Below are 15,179 nucleotides of genomic sequence, written 5' to 3'. Positions count from 1 at the left end.
TGAGTTTTGCTTGTTTTATTACGGCACGTTTTGCAACCAGAACAGGTGTCGCCAGACGGCGTTCTGACAAATCACTTGGGCTTCTTCTTAAGTGTCGAGGAACTTTAGTTTTAAGCCGAACTGACATGGAATGTTCTGTCAAAGAAAAAAATTCTGACAGGAGTCGTGCTACAGGTGTGCAAAATTATGTGGAGTAATATTAGGGATGTTCCCGATCTTAAATTGGGTCCGATCACGTTTTTTATAGAAGGTCGACATCAGGTTTTTAAGCCTTTGGCTGCCTGTTGCCGGGTAGATTTATGCGTCCGTGAATATAGTATATGAAGCTTCTATTTCCTTCTTTGGCATATTTGTCTTATGTTGTGAAGACATTTTACCACCCAAATATACCAATATGAGGTTTCTGAGATCATTCTTATATTTATTAGGAATATTTTTCGGGAAAAATGAAAACTTTTTGGTGTTTAAAGCTGGAAAAAAAAGTCCAGTAAAATGCGGTGCGGTTTTGCTAGTTTTGCTGTCATGAGACTCTTTTAAGTTTTGCAAAAAATTGAGCTTTAGGCAGTCAAAGGTTTCCAATGTATTTACATATCTTTATTTTGAAATATTAACTCATCAGCAGCCAAAGGAATCCAATCCATTTTTGACTGGGAGGGTTGGCAGCCATTCTTCAACGGTAGCGAAATATGATCACTCTTTGCTAGCTTTCCTAATTTACATCAGTTTAATCGCTACGAGTAACATAATAACCATTAGGGATGTCCTTCTTTGGAAATTGGGACTTTGCAGAGAGAAAGAAGAAGAAGTAGTCTTGGAATAGGACAGGAGAACGTTGCTTTTTTGAGTTTGGCAAGTTGATTTCCAACCAGTGGCCTGTTGGGGCCTGTAAAAGAAGCCATCTTTTTGTTACGTGTTATGTGCTTGGACTTTTTTCTCCCCCCTTTTCACTTTGTTTTTTTGTATATTACGCTCGAGGGGCCTCCAAGCTGTCAACTGGGCAATATTTTGTTTGGATAGGATACGATGGGAGTCCAAGTTCTTTAGTTGCCAGGCTCCTAAGCTAAAGTATTTGTATTTAAAATCGGTTTTCTCCATTGGAAATGAATGGGGAGGCTTTTAAGAAGAATGCGTTTTAATCGTGTGTTTTTGTTGTGGTTTTTAAGTCCGGTGCGAGGGCCACCGTGGGTGCCCTCTAGTGGTACGTGAAGACATTTCTACGTTAAATGATGCAAATTGCTTTTCTATAAAATCCAGCATACTATATTTTAATGACATACATCGATTATGTTATTAAGTATTGTAGAATCTTAACAGGTGGTCTGCTTTTTCCTGTTTTTTATTTAATGTTTCATTTCAATGACATTGTGCTACTCCTGATGGGAGAAAAACATTGAATAGCTTATGAGTTAGAGGCCATTAGTTTGCTATTTTTCTTAAAATATATTTTAAAATGTATGTCTTTGACTATCATCTTATTGTCTATACATACAGCGCTTGTATGTTGAATTTTTGCTTGCAAGTCAAAGCAGAAAAAAGTCCCATTGCTTCGACGACTTGACAATTTAAAAGGTGTATCGAAAAATACCTTATTTTTTTCCAAATGCATGTTTTGACAGTGACAGGAATGTATTTAGCAACGTATTAATTCCTGCGGTTGGTTGGCAGCGGAGTAGAAGTGTACTGGTGTGTTTTATGATTCGACTATTTTATGCACTGCTACGGAAAAAAAACGGGGGAAAACCTGTCAGCTTGATGAAATACAAACCAGTTTTACACACACACACACACACACACGCACACATTCGCTAGCAATCTAATTACATTGTCAAAAACAGTTCTTTTTTGGATGGCAACCGAAAAGCCAATATTAGAAATATCCACCCATGAATGATCAATTTCCAGCGCCATTGACGGCGACAGACGTCCGATCCCCATCCTTCCCAGTCCACATGGATTGGACGCCAATAGCAGAAATGAGCTAAAATGCCAAGTTTTGGAGTTGGCCACGTAGGGGTTAACGCGACGATGACCCGCGGGGGGCTGCGACGGGGGAGAAAAAGGGGGGTGCAAGACCTTTAGGGGGGGACTGTTTTGAAAATGGAAGGAGGAAGAAGAGTGAGTGCAAAAAACGGCCTCCTTCGTCGCCGGCAATTATTTCCCCGTCGGTCGTTCCTTTTTTTACGCTTCCACTTATCCGGGGCATAAAAGTGACCACCAGAGGAAATTGTTTGCGTGTTTTTCTTATTTATTTATTTGACGGGGCGCGTCTGTTTGCAATCACGACGACTCCAGCCAGCCAGCCAAAGTCACATTGACGCACAAAGTTGTCGCAAGTGATCAAAGGCTGCAAAATACGGCCGTGCTAAATGTTTATAGTTCTCCTCCAATTGGACGGCCGTGTGCGGCTCGACGTCCAAAACGCTTGTAAAAAAATCGCCCGTGGATTTGTTATATTTTCTGTGAAGTTTGATTCTATGATTGGGTCAACTTGTGTGTAATAGATAACCACAAAGGTGAGTTTTTTTGTGTTTAAAAGATATAAATGTGGATTATAGTGGTAGGCCTGGTCCAACTTTCTTCACATGTGCAAACAAAACAATACTTGGATGAGGTGTGTGCGTCATTTTCCAAGGCAGGAGTGGAAGTGGGTGTAACTTGAAGGATGGCTTTGCCCCCTCCCTTAATTAAAAAAAAAAAAAAAAGAAAGAAAGGAAGAAAGAAAAATCAAGAAAGCTGTGAGTAAGAAAGTAGAGGAGCAGGATGGAGCTCCTCTGACATAAATGTGTATCCGTCTGTCCGTCCACAGGAACCGGAGAGGAGAAAAAAAAAAAATCCCACTACGTTCATTCAAATGGAGGAATTATGGAATGCAAGTTTGACGTATGACACGCGTGGAGCAACTTTCAAATAGGTAGGTTTTTATTCCTATGACTTTTCTTATTATTTTTATTCAAGTGGTTTTAATTCCTTACATAAGTACGTTTAAGCACTGGTCGGCTTCCCGTAACTAAACATATTTTGTGTGAGTGTGAAGAGGCTTTCTTTTCAATGCTTGCCAATTAAGTCCATGCAAATGGACGGATGGATGTTTTATGGCTCTTACGTGACAAATTTGTCTTGGAAATCCAGTAAATGCTGGAAGGTTTGTCAATTTGGGGCCTCTCCAGGGCAATGCGGTGTCACGGAATAGCGCGTCCACGCCGACTCAAGCATGTCAAATGGGCTCTCCCCTTTTTTTTTGCTTGACTTTGCATCACATAGGCCGGCCAGCCGTTTGTCTCTCACACACACACACACACACACACACACATACACATACACACACACGTCGCTATGGCGTAAGCGTCAAGATGAATGCATGAATGCGTTCTCTCAACCCAATTTTAATCTTTAAAAGCAGCTATGTTTGTTTTGAAACTCGAATTATTGTTCCTGCTAAAGTGCAAACATTCGGAAAGATACTTTAACTAACACACACACACACACAGTTTTTTTTGTAGATGTATTTATTAAAGGAATGAGAGAATGTGATGATACAAATTGCTCATTTTGAACTTTTTAAAAAAGTGGTTAGATGAGTGTGTAATTAAGACATTTTTTAATTAACAACTTAATTCTGGGAATAATGATGAATTATTCAGGAGTGAGTGACTTAACGTTGGGGCGCCGTACGACATTCTTGAACTTATATCAAACGTTTTCAAAGTTCACCATAAGATTATTCTGGGATTTGCAGATTAGAATGATCTTATGTATAGTCAACATCATGAGTGAGCAATTTCCTTTCCTCTATAGCTTTCATATTTTTGCTGCGGTTAGTTAAGTTGGCTAGATTTTCACGTTAGATCTTTCCAAACTGTTTGTTTTTAAAAAAAATTTTAGATACATTGCAATATATATATTGAAGGGTTGATATTCAAAATGTGCAGATTATAAATGTAACTGGTTTCATTTTATAAAACTAATAGACTAGAGTTCAATTGCATTTAAACTTTAAAGAAGAAAATTGTGTTTTAATAGAGTCAATGTGCTTTGCAACATTTATAAAGGTCAAATATTTAATTGTCAATTTTTGCATTTTTTTTTACCATTCTATATTTACGTACATGCAATGTGAAGGCTAAAACTTTCTATTGTTAGTGTCCTCTTTTTTTCAGTACATTACATGCTAATTGCAGTTCAGTTGTATTTAACTTTTTTAGAAGTTGTGTTTTAGTGAGTACAATATTTACTTAAGGACATTTTTGTTTGGGTTTTGTCACCCTACAATATATATTTTGATTTCATCGTTGAAAATACAGTGCTCCTTTTTAACTTTTAGTATTTGAACCTTCTATTATGTTTTACAGGATCGGTTTACAGTACAATTATAGTTTTTAGAAATAAAGCAGATGACTTCTTTTTTTTTTAATATATAATCACACATCCCTAATACACTACTGCACTTTGTGTTGAGTTATAATTCTTCCCGGAAGAAAACTATTTTGGGAAAGCGCTCGACTTGATGAAAAAAAAAAAATGGCAAACCACGTTTCCCCAGCCAAACTTTCCTCAAATTAATTTCTAACGCGCCCACTAAAGCAGAAAGCGGGGCTCACGCCGAGAGCTTTTGTTGAAATAATTTCAAGAATCTCCCAAAGACCAGTGTTGCGTTGCACGGGGTCGCGTGACCTCTTGACCCCTGGCGTCCCCATAGCGCCACTGTGCTAAATCCAACCTAAACATTCCTGGACATTTTAGAGTTTAGCAAAACATGTTTATAATCTTCCCTTAAGACTTATTTTCTTTACCAGAAAATACGAGCGGTCGCTCCGAGTGAGTTTGTCACGTCACGCCAAAAACTCCACAAATTTCCTCCCGTTTGCAAACGACCGAGAAAAAAACAACAACACTTTTTTTAGCGTGAATATTAAGCACGAGTTGACCGCGCAAACAACACGCAACGGTCATAAATCCTAACGATAATTACAGCCTCTACCTGCATGTTTTGATGGCCCATAAATAGACGCTGGTGTCGTCTCCTCGCAGGCCTGGAGCTGATTACACTGGGATATATATCTGCGTGACAGGTACTAATTTGGCGCCCAGCTATTCCCCGCCTTTCACCGCCATCTATCTCGTCTCCGTCATCCGCGCCCAAAAGACGGGCCATCCCTTACGTTTTCATTCGTCCGTCACGTATTCCGGGAAAGGTCGCGCGTCCGGGTCGCTAAAAAACTGGCGGTCCAGACGTGTTTTTTGCTCTTTTTGTCCCACGAGGTGCTCGAACCAGGTCCGGAATTGTGTCAGGAATAGGGCTCGACTGTTTTTGGCTTGAGTGGCACCCGCGGTGAGGAACCCCCCCCCCCCGACCCCCTAACTTGGACCTTGGCGGTGAATGATTGGTAGTTTTTGCAAAAAAGGGCTCTCATTTAGATGTTTGGAAAAGTTGGTTCATTTAACATGAAGGTGGCTGGCCTCGCACCTCATTTAAGTTCATTTCGTCGTTGGCCGGTAATGTGCGGGAAATATTTTATTTCGGGACTTCCGGAGACCCGCTACGACAAGGGTGTCAGACTCGGGTTGGTTCGCGGGCCGCTTTAACGTCAACTTGATTTCACGTGGGTTGGACCATTTTAGATATAATATTTAGATTCTTTTTATATATAAATGGATTAAAAGAACTGGATAAAAAGCCCTGGATATTCAGTTTTTTATAGATCTAAAACAATGTTTATTTTAGCTTTTTTTTAAAATATATTTTTAGATTTTACAAAATGATTTTTGAACTAAAAAGGCAGAAAAAAAAGGATTAAAAAATGACAATTATTGATTTAAAATGGGGAAAATCAGGAAATTTGATATACATCTATACTCTTCATTTTAATTTGATCCTAAAACAGAAAGTCATCATTTACTTTCCTGGGCCACACAAAATGATGCGGCGGCCCCGATTTGGCCCCCGGGCCGCCACTTTGACACATTATGCGCTGCGAGGAGTGGAACGGTAGAAAAAGAGCGGGCGCTTTTGGGAAATAAACACGTTTGCCGCCATTGACAGCGATCGACGTTGTAATCTGTTTGAACTGCGTTTTTAGGGGAGTAAGCGATTTTCAATATCAATTGTTTAACTGCGATATTTCTGTAACATGATTTGATTCAATTCAAAAGCCTTCCACACATTTTTCTCACCCAAATATTTCAAAACGGCGTCTCTAATAGAGGACGATGTTATCGATTGGATTGCTCGCTGTCCGGTTGACATCCCGACTAGTATAGTCCAGATTTTGGGGAGGATATTTTTGCACTTTTTGAATGGGAGAGGGCACCCACCGTCTTTGAATTCCAATGCGCTTTCCGAACGGTCGGTCGTCCTCGGCACGCTCGACCGAGCGGCGGTTCGGGACGCCAGGGGCAGGGCGCCGGGGAAGGAAGGAGCCTAGCGAGGAGAAGAGCAAGGCCCCTATAGAATAGAAAGCCGCGAGGGGAAGGTGGAAAGTGTCAGTCAGGGACGCTTCACTGCTTGAGGACAATCCTGGCGCAGGACCGCTCTGTTTCAAGAGCAATCAGTCAATCCGCATTAATTATCCCCACGACCCCCCCCCCCCCCCCCCCCCCCCCCACCATCTCCCACCCCCACCCTCGGCACGCGGGCTCCGACACACTGACATACACACACAAACCCACACACACTTGCACAACCCCCACGTTTTAAGTGGAGAAAGGAGCGACAATAGCGAGATAAAAGACGCGTTCACGCTATAAATTCAAAGGGTGTTCTTTTATTAAATGCTTGAAATGATGGTGAAGACAGATGAGAATAAATACAAATGAGAATTTACATGAGAATTTACAAATGTTGTTTTTTTTTGGTGTTTTTTTTTAAAACCACTGTGACCTGTAAGAGCTGAGGTTAAGTACTAATTCCTCTTTTTTCTGGGGATAACATTGTGAGCAATTCTTCGGTTATGTCATAAAATGCTGACATGTAAACTTGCGTGCTTGCGACATTATTTTGAAATCCCTTTTTTTATCGTTCGAAGGATCACGTCAATAGTTTTGGACGTGATGCTATAATACAGACGTGGGCTATGCTAATTATTTTTGTGTTTAAAACATTTTGTAGATTACATTTGGGTTAAATTCTAATTATAGTAGTCATGACATGTCATGTGGACAAATATGTCCGAATACTACCGTTCTTCTAATATTCATTTCTGATACTAACTAAATTGTAACTCCCCATTATTTTTATCATTTTAGCATTATTGCAATTTTCAGTGACATTAAATTCTGGAAAAAAAATATGTACATATATTATAGTGATTAAAATACCTCAAGGGAAATTCAATTTACACTCGGTTCATTGACTGTGAGTGTTGCAAAGCACATGTAGGGCATTTTATTATTTATCATGCATTCAATATGCTGCATGTACATCAAGCATGTTTAGATGAAAACAACTTTTTGTACATGTTGTGTTTTCTCTATTCTATATTGCACACATGCAACTTTATAACTATGTAGTTTGCCGTTTGATTGGTGTGCACGTTACATTTAATATGTACAGTATGGATTTAAATTTGGGTATTCCTTTATTTATTTAGGATTAGGCTAGACCAAATTACCTTTAAAGGCATGAATCCTGTAATATTACCTGCTTATTATTATTAAGAATATATAGATATTTTGCATGCAAACTGAACTTTGTTTTTCTGTTTGCTGCTCTGATCAATTCTGGCAATTTTGACAATTATACATAAACACGACAAGCATATTTTTACCATTTTGGATGCCGTTTATTTTTGCAGGCAAACATAAAAGAATACTTTTTGTTTAGATATTTTTTTAGCATGCAGTATACTACATAAACCATTTGCAGGCTCGAGTAAACTTTTGCATACTGTGATCAACTCAAAATGCACAAAATATGAGTCGAAATTGTATTCATGCTCTGATTTAAATTTTAATACAGTAATTATGCGGACATTAGGTTGAAGGTCGACGTTGAGGATCTTTGCTTAGCAACCAGGCCAACGATTGTCTAATTAAAAACATAATAAATCAACGTCCCCCTCTACTTTGTCTTTAAATAACTTACGCCTAAATATATTTTATTCTCCTATAAAGACTTCTTCTCTACTAGCAAAAGTCACTCATCATGCGGTTGTACGGACATGTCGTGTTTTGTTTGGGCTCGAACCAAAGCAAATGATACGTCTAACTTGACTATTCCAAGACATTTCAATGATATAAATAGGAATTCATTCCATTACTTGTCTGCTCGTATTGTTCGGATTTTTTTCAAAAAACGGAAAAAAGTGAACGTTCTGTTTCGTTAACTTAGCTAAATGGAAACTTAATGAAGTTTAATAATGAATATTTAGCTCCTAAAAAACGATGGTAAGAGCATACCACTATATGACTCACTTTTAAAAGCGGGTATCCTTGGTCCATTAGTACAAAGTTTAGGTGGGACCCCCCTCGCGCGAGTCGTCGGTGGTTTCTTCCTTCCCTGTTCCCGCGTCGTCGTGCTCTCTCCTACGTCCTCCTTTCCTAAACACAAACTGGTTGTTGTTCCGTCTCCACATTTCCCTCGGCCGTCTAATTTCCCCTCTTTTTTACCGTGTTCCCTTTGATTTAGTCACTCTTGACTCTCCTTTTTTTTGCTCTGGGGGCCGACGGGAGTTTCGCGGAATGGGTGAGGGGGCGCCTTGAAACGGCCACTCCTTATCTCCTTTCATCGTTCGTCGCGGGTCGCCTTGAAACCGCGGGGGCAGTAATTGCTTTTTTCAGGCAGCCCAGTGCGGACTGGCCAGCAGCCAATCAGAGCCTTGTTTACACTCGGTGATGGACAGCGCCGTGGCAGCGTGCCAGCCAATCGGGAGGCGCGTAAGGGGCCGGAGCCGCGTTAACCCTTCTCGCGCCAGTGTAAACAAAGCCGGACGGGAAGATTGTATTTGCCTGTAGCAGCTCATATATTTTGACGTGGAAACACACAAGGCCGTATCCTTCCACTTTTAATGGGCTAAATTACACCAGGATAAAGAAAGCTAAGCCTGAGGAACGGTGTGTAAAAGGCACTTTTTGTGTGTTGGTGTGACCAGAAAATCAGGCCAAAAGCAGCTCATTTCAACTGCTTATGTGTCAAACAATCAATGTTGGAAACTACCTATAGCTCAAATCATCCCAAGTACACACGCTAGTAAAAAAAGTAGTTGTGATTCCTACTAAAAGGATTTCTCTGATTAGACCGAGAGTTTTTCAACACCAGAAGCCGGCGGTTTTTAGGTTTCCCACAAGACACAACAAACCATTCATGGAGCCGAAAACCTCAAACAATTATCTTAAAGGGGAGCCAAACGCACGACGTCAACGTTTTCTGTTATATTTTAAATGTTCCTACCATTTTGTCTGCCACTTGAATCTACAACATATTCATTCCAAAAATATATTTTAACATCGCGTCGACTGTCTTAACGAGACCGCCTTGTTTACGCATTTTTACGCAAGCGATAGTGTGGAGTCGTGGGAATATGGCACGTAGAAAACGTGGTTATTAAATATTCCGCAAGATTTTGACGCATCTCGGTTGACTTTTCACTCTTGAGCTTACATCGTTCAAAAGTTTGTATTTTATTTATTTATCCATGGTGGTACTTTTGAAAAGTAGTTTTAAAAGTCATTAAATGTGCACACTTGACACTGACAACAACAGGTCAACGATATCAGCAAACATGGCGACCTTCTGATGTTTATGCAAAAAATGCAGGAAAAATCAGAAAACCGTGTTTTTATTATTTCTGTCACATACAACATAATCGTGCAAAAAAACAAGTCCATTAAACAGGTGTCAAACTTCAGGCGTTTGAGTTGTAACGGATCCTCACGTCATTTTATTCGTATCGTGAATCTGATTCTGATTCGGTTTAAAACGTGCGGTTTGATGATCATCAAATGCAGGCTGTAATTATGCAATTATATGACAGTACCAAACATTTGATTGGGTGCAGATGTGTACCATGTGTCCACATGAAACACGTAGGAATGAGTAGATTTCTATATAAACTGATTTTTCACCTACAATTACACCACAAGTGATTATATATTTATATTTTTTAAAGTCAGAGCGGCGCCCTGGGGATAAAGTACAATGCGGCCTACGACGAAGCAAGTTTGACAACCGTGCTTTAGTTGTTTTTGTGACTTTTATCTTATCCCACGAGTACCGTCTCGAGAAAGACATCATAAAATATACATTTATTTTTTTGGGTGGTACTTGTAAATTGCGTCTTTTTGACAAATGTATGCGGCGCCTCTCATTGAATCTTAGGACGCTTAGCATTAACTCCTGGGGCTAATTAAAATGTTGAGCGTGTTAGTTCCATTTGAGCAGGGGAGTCGCCGGAGTTGGCCGCAGTCGGTCGCCCGGCTAAGCAACAAACGACGGCTTGATGGAAGATTCCAGTAGAGGTCTGGCAGGCAGGCAGGCAGGCAGGCAGGCTTGGCTCGCCGTGGCGCTGATGCGGAAGAAAGCAAGGGTGCTAAACGTCTTAGGACGATGCAGAAAAATGTCTGAATTTTGTATTGGTTGTGCTGGAAGTTAACAGCTGTGCACTACCAGGCTCTGAGATCTTTCTAATAGTACTTTATTTGGAAGATATTTGTTGTCAGGTTAAATGTGCACCTCTGTTTTTAGACTATATTATTATTGGAAACTATAAGTAAGATGCTGAGCAACAACAGCAAAAAATACTGTATTGTATTTTATTTACTGAAATTGCTTCATAGTGAATTGTTTCCTCGCAAGTGAATCTTTAATTTATATTTACTGTATTTATGCATATTAGGAATTTGGTGGTGGTTATCCACAACTACTATTTTTTTATATAATTAAGAGTGCATTAATAGGTGGTTATGAAATTCTTGTTTATTCTAGTATATCACATTTTTAATTAATGCAGCAATTATATGATGGGACAGTTCATAAGCATTGTTGTTTATTTAGATTTTCAATCACGCAGCTGTATATATACAAATACAATGTCACAAATACAGTTTACACTTTATATATTTTGATCTATGGTATAGTTGAAGATTTATTCATTATTCTGTCTGTCACCATATTTCGCTCGCATAGATCAACAGAAAGGAAATAGTAGGAATTACATTAAAAATATGTTGACAATATAGAGATTTCATTTGAGAGCAATGCAAATCAGATGACCGCAGCATTATATGTAAAATATGTTCAAAATTTGCTTTAAAAAATGTAGTTTAGTGAATAGATCATTTAGGGTTATTCATGTTAATTCTAAATTAGATTTGATTAGCACTTTATACATCTTTCCAAAAAATGAGTTAAAAACAGTTTGAAATATATAACAATAGTACATAATTGCTCATATTTTTTCATCATAGTAACTCAAAATCTCAAGTGTCAACATTAGTTTGAAAAAAAAAAAGACCAGACCAAAAATAGTAAAATTTTCTCCCCACCGTGCGTACCACCACCGGACTCGAACCCCCGCATTTAGCCTAACCCTTCCCTCACATGACTTGGAAAAAATCAAACCGTGAGCCCTTTTCCCTCCTCGTCTTCAGCCACAACCCCATTGGCTCGGATGGACGACCAATGGCGACGCGTGTGTGCCGACGACCGGGAGGATTGTGTGTGCGAGTGTGCGCGCGCATGTGCGTGTGTATGTGTGTGTGTTTTGGATGTGTTGTGTGGAGAGAAACCTAGGGTGGGGTACGGGCGGATGGGGGGGCGTAAGGGGGGCTCTCACGGGCACGCTTTCACATTGTCGTCCTCAAACCAGTAGGCGCGCGCGTTCACCCTCCTCGCATCCACCTCCTCCTCCTCCCCCCAGCTCCTCTTCCTCCTCCTCCCCCCTCCTCCTCCTCCTCCGCCTCCCCCCCTCGGCGTGTCTGAGTCCCCGGCTGCATGAACGAGTGTCGATTCACTACAAGCCCGAACTTCTACGGCGAGTCTGTGCCATACCTCCAGTGAGTGAGTGCACAGCAGCAGAAGCAGCAGAAGCCTAGGATGTAATCCATCCCACATGTTTCATCTCTGCGACTCGGGGATTTTCGCTTTGCATGATATTTTTATTTTTGATTGAATTTTATTTTCTTGGCTATTTTCTTCCGTTTTATGCGCGGAGCTCATCGCCATACAAAGGGATGTAACTTGAGAGTAAGTAGAAAATATTTGGGGTTTTGTGATTTTTTTGAGGGGGTTTGTTTGTTTTTGGTTTCATTCTCGCGAGAATTGCAGGTTTTTTTGGGGGATGAAAGCGGCGTTTAAATGTTTTTTTGTCGGCTCGGGCTGCGTGGAAAAATGTGTTGGATTTTGTCTGTGGGAGGTCAAACTTGGTGAGTTTTGTCGTTTTTAAATGTGGTTGCATTTGCTAGTTTAATTTGTGAGGGTGAAAATCGAGGCTTGTTGCAGTTGTCTATTTTCCGTGCGTGTCACTTTTGGGCTGTTTTCGCTTGGGCAGCTTTTCTGGATTTAATTGATTGCTTTCAATCGTTGATGTGGGTGTTTTTTTTTATTAGTATGATGTTTTGTCTTTGGTCGTTTTATGTCAGTTTTATGGTTGGAAAAGGCAGCAATACAAGCTAAACGACGACGCATCCGACGCTCGCTCCTCCCCCGGCGCCGCCACGGTACTGAGGCCGAGCTTCGTTCACCTCTTTCGGGCTTGTCTCTCCCGTGTAGCCGCCCCCTTCAAACGGCTTAGATTTAATGTCGCATTTCTGTATTATGACCTGACTTTATTACACAATTGTTGTAAGTAACGAGTTTACATTTTAACCCCAGCTATCTGTCCATTTTAATGCATTTTCCACCGTTTTTGTCCAACGCTTCATCGGAGAGTAGACGTTCTCTTTTTTTTTTAAACATGTGCCTGATACCAGAAACGATTTTTTTGTGCAAAGGGGTCACTTTTAGGATTTTTTTCACATGTCAACTCTTGTTTTGAATGGATTTACTTTTCATGAAATGACTTAGAATTAGTGGCGAATGCGAGTGTGTGTGTGCGTGTGTGTGGAATCCGTAGCAGTTTACTGAGACACACACACACACGTACATAGTCACACACACTCGTACACTCACACACACACACTCGTAATATTGCTTCCAAATGGTGATTTTCTTGAACTCTTGTACGAGATCCACTGACGCCGTCGTGTTGGCGTGGCGTGCAATAACACGAGACATAGAATCATCTTGTTAAAATCAAGCCCGAGTGGTTTTGTGTTTACGTTCCACGTAAACATACGAAGACGCGTGTTTACGGCTCGAGAAGAGGGAGAAAAAAAGACTGCAAAACGTATAGAGCCATGTCAGAAGAGAGTTGTTTATGACCACTGTCCCGTGGAGAAAGACCATTGTTTGTAACCCACGCAGGAAGAAGGGAGAGTCCATTTTGCTCTCCTGTTGTGTTCTTGACTGGCTTGCAAATTCTTTTTTTTTCTCGTCATCGACATTTTCAACACGCCCCAAAATTAAAATAAAATAAAATAATAAATATTTTTCACAAATTGCCTCTATTTGCAGAATTCAGACGTGCACTCACTTTAGGACATTTGTGTCAGGCAAATTCAGTGACCCAACTTACAAAGTGCTTCCTCTACATAAGAAGTTGTAAACAAAACCAAAACAAATGCACGTTTTATTTTATATCCAGAAAAGTTAAGATTTTGTTGTTAGTGGGTTCTGGAGAGGTTCTATCTCCGCCCTTTTTTTTTTAGATGGACACTGAAAGGGCCAATAGATGACTCCCCATTTTGAGCTTCACAGGGAGCCCTATTTAAGTAAATGACCCGGGCTATAAGGCATACATATAAAGTCGATGATTTCCTACTATTTCACTGTTTATTGCCACGCTGCCCTCGCACCGAGGCATAAAGGTGATTTGATTTGTGATTACACTGCTTGCTGCGTATGTGTGTGTGTGTGTATGCTGCACACATATACACACACACACTCACACTCACGGCATTGGCCAGCCACCCTTATACACTTTGATGGAAATGTGTTTTCATTGATGTCGCCATACAAGAAACACGCACAGTGGCATACTCCAAACACATTTGGAGAATAGGTGTCGTAAATGAATTAATAAATTCAAGAAAAGCAGCACTTGGCTCCCGGTTGGGTCGCCTACGTCTTCTGGATGGGGGTATGAGCTTTTTAGACAAGTGGGAGAACAAATGCAATTTCATCCGAGTACACAAAGTGACGTCTGAGCACGGCGGGGGGGGGGGGTTTGTTAGGGGTGTGGGGGGGCAGTTTGCAGAACAATGGTCGTAATTTTCAACGGGAACGGCTTCTGCGTGCTTCTCGTCGTGTCTGCGCGCCGGTCCGGATTGTTTTTCCATTTCTAAAGCATCTGAGAAAACGGGAGGGAGCCTTATTTACATGACGGACGCTCGCGTGCACTGGCGGCTTATACCAGAATGGAGGGCTAAAGGTGGGGGGCCCGTGCCCACGCATGCCGAGGCCAAATATTGTTGGGGACTTGAGCTTGTGAAAACACAGGGCAATAAATGCAATGGAGGCTGCGCACGCACTACTCCCAAACAAATAGTTTTTGTTGATGCTGTGAACACCACGGTGGTGGAGTGAGTCTCTTCTGCACGGCTCCTTCCCAGTTTGACTCATTATTGTCAGAGCTTTGACGCGTCTCCTGCCTTTTTCCTTTGTAGGAGATGACGGGGACTCACTTTCCACCCCGCCGAGCCAAAACTCCGCTCAATTCGAGCGGATCCTCAAGTTCATAAAGGGGATTATTTGCATCTGGGCGCCTGAGACCTTCGGTGCCTCTGGATTTTTCTCGGGATTTGGGATTTATCGCTTCCCGCCCGCCCGGATGGAAAGCCGCGATTTCGCTCCCCCGCACCACCTCCTGACGGAGCGGAGCGCGCTGGTTCACAGCGCCGCGTCTCGGATGGCGCCGGGCGGACACGGCTCCGTGCAGCACCCGGCTCACTTCCAGCCGGGCAAGTATTACTCGTCCCATCTCTCCATGGCTCCGCACTCAGGTTAGTTTTTTTGCATGCTATTCTTCTTCTTATTATTCTTATTCTTGTTATTATTTCCCCTCAAAAAGTTTTGCAACAAAAATGTGCCTTTGCCACACGTACTTGCTCGTTGTTAAGCTTACTTTCCCATTTTTAAATATGACCTC

General features: G+C 41.2%; 1 protein-coding gene across 3 annotated transcripts in view; it reads left to right on the top strand.

The window, feature by feature from the left end:
- Nucleotides 1–2,738: 2,738 nt before the first annotated feature.
- Nucleotides 2,739–15,179, top strand: part of bahcc1b (BAH domain and coiled-coil containing 1b) — an 82,114-nt gene continuing 69,673 nt past the window's right edge. The window contains exons 1-2 of one of the 3 annotated variants that reach the window (XM_077626244.1): nt 2,739–2,911; nt 14,698–15,033. In XM_077626244.1, the coding sequence (XP_077482370.1) occupies nt 14,862–15,033 (172 nt within the window). In that variant the 5' untranslated portion in view covers nt 2,739–2,911; nt 14,698–14,861. Of the gene's footprint in view, nt 2,912–11,886; nt 12,179–12,257; nt 12,358–14,697; nt 15,034–15,179 lie in introns of those variants that run through there. The other 2 variants (XM_077626243.1, XM_077626242.1) reach the window with 2 other exon arrangements.

Source organism: Stigmatopora argus, chromosome 18 (assembly GCF_051989625.1).
Source record: "Stigmatopora argus isolate UIUO_Sarg chromosome 18, RoL_Sarg_1.0, whole genome shotgun sequence".
Classification (NCBI taxonomy): Eukaryota; Metazoa; Chordata; class Actinopteri; order Syngnathiformes; family Syngnathidae; genus Stigmatopora; species Stigmatopora argus.
Note: the sequence above shows the minus strand (reverse complement) of the source record. Positions and strands in the feature narration are given on the sequence as shown.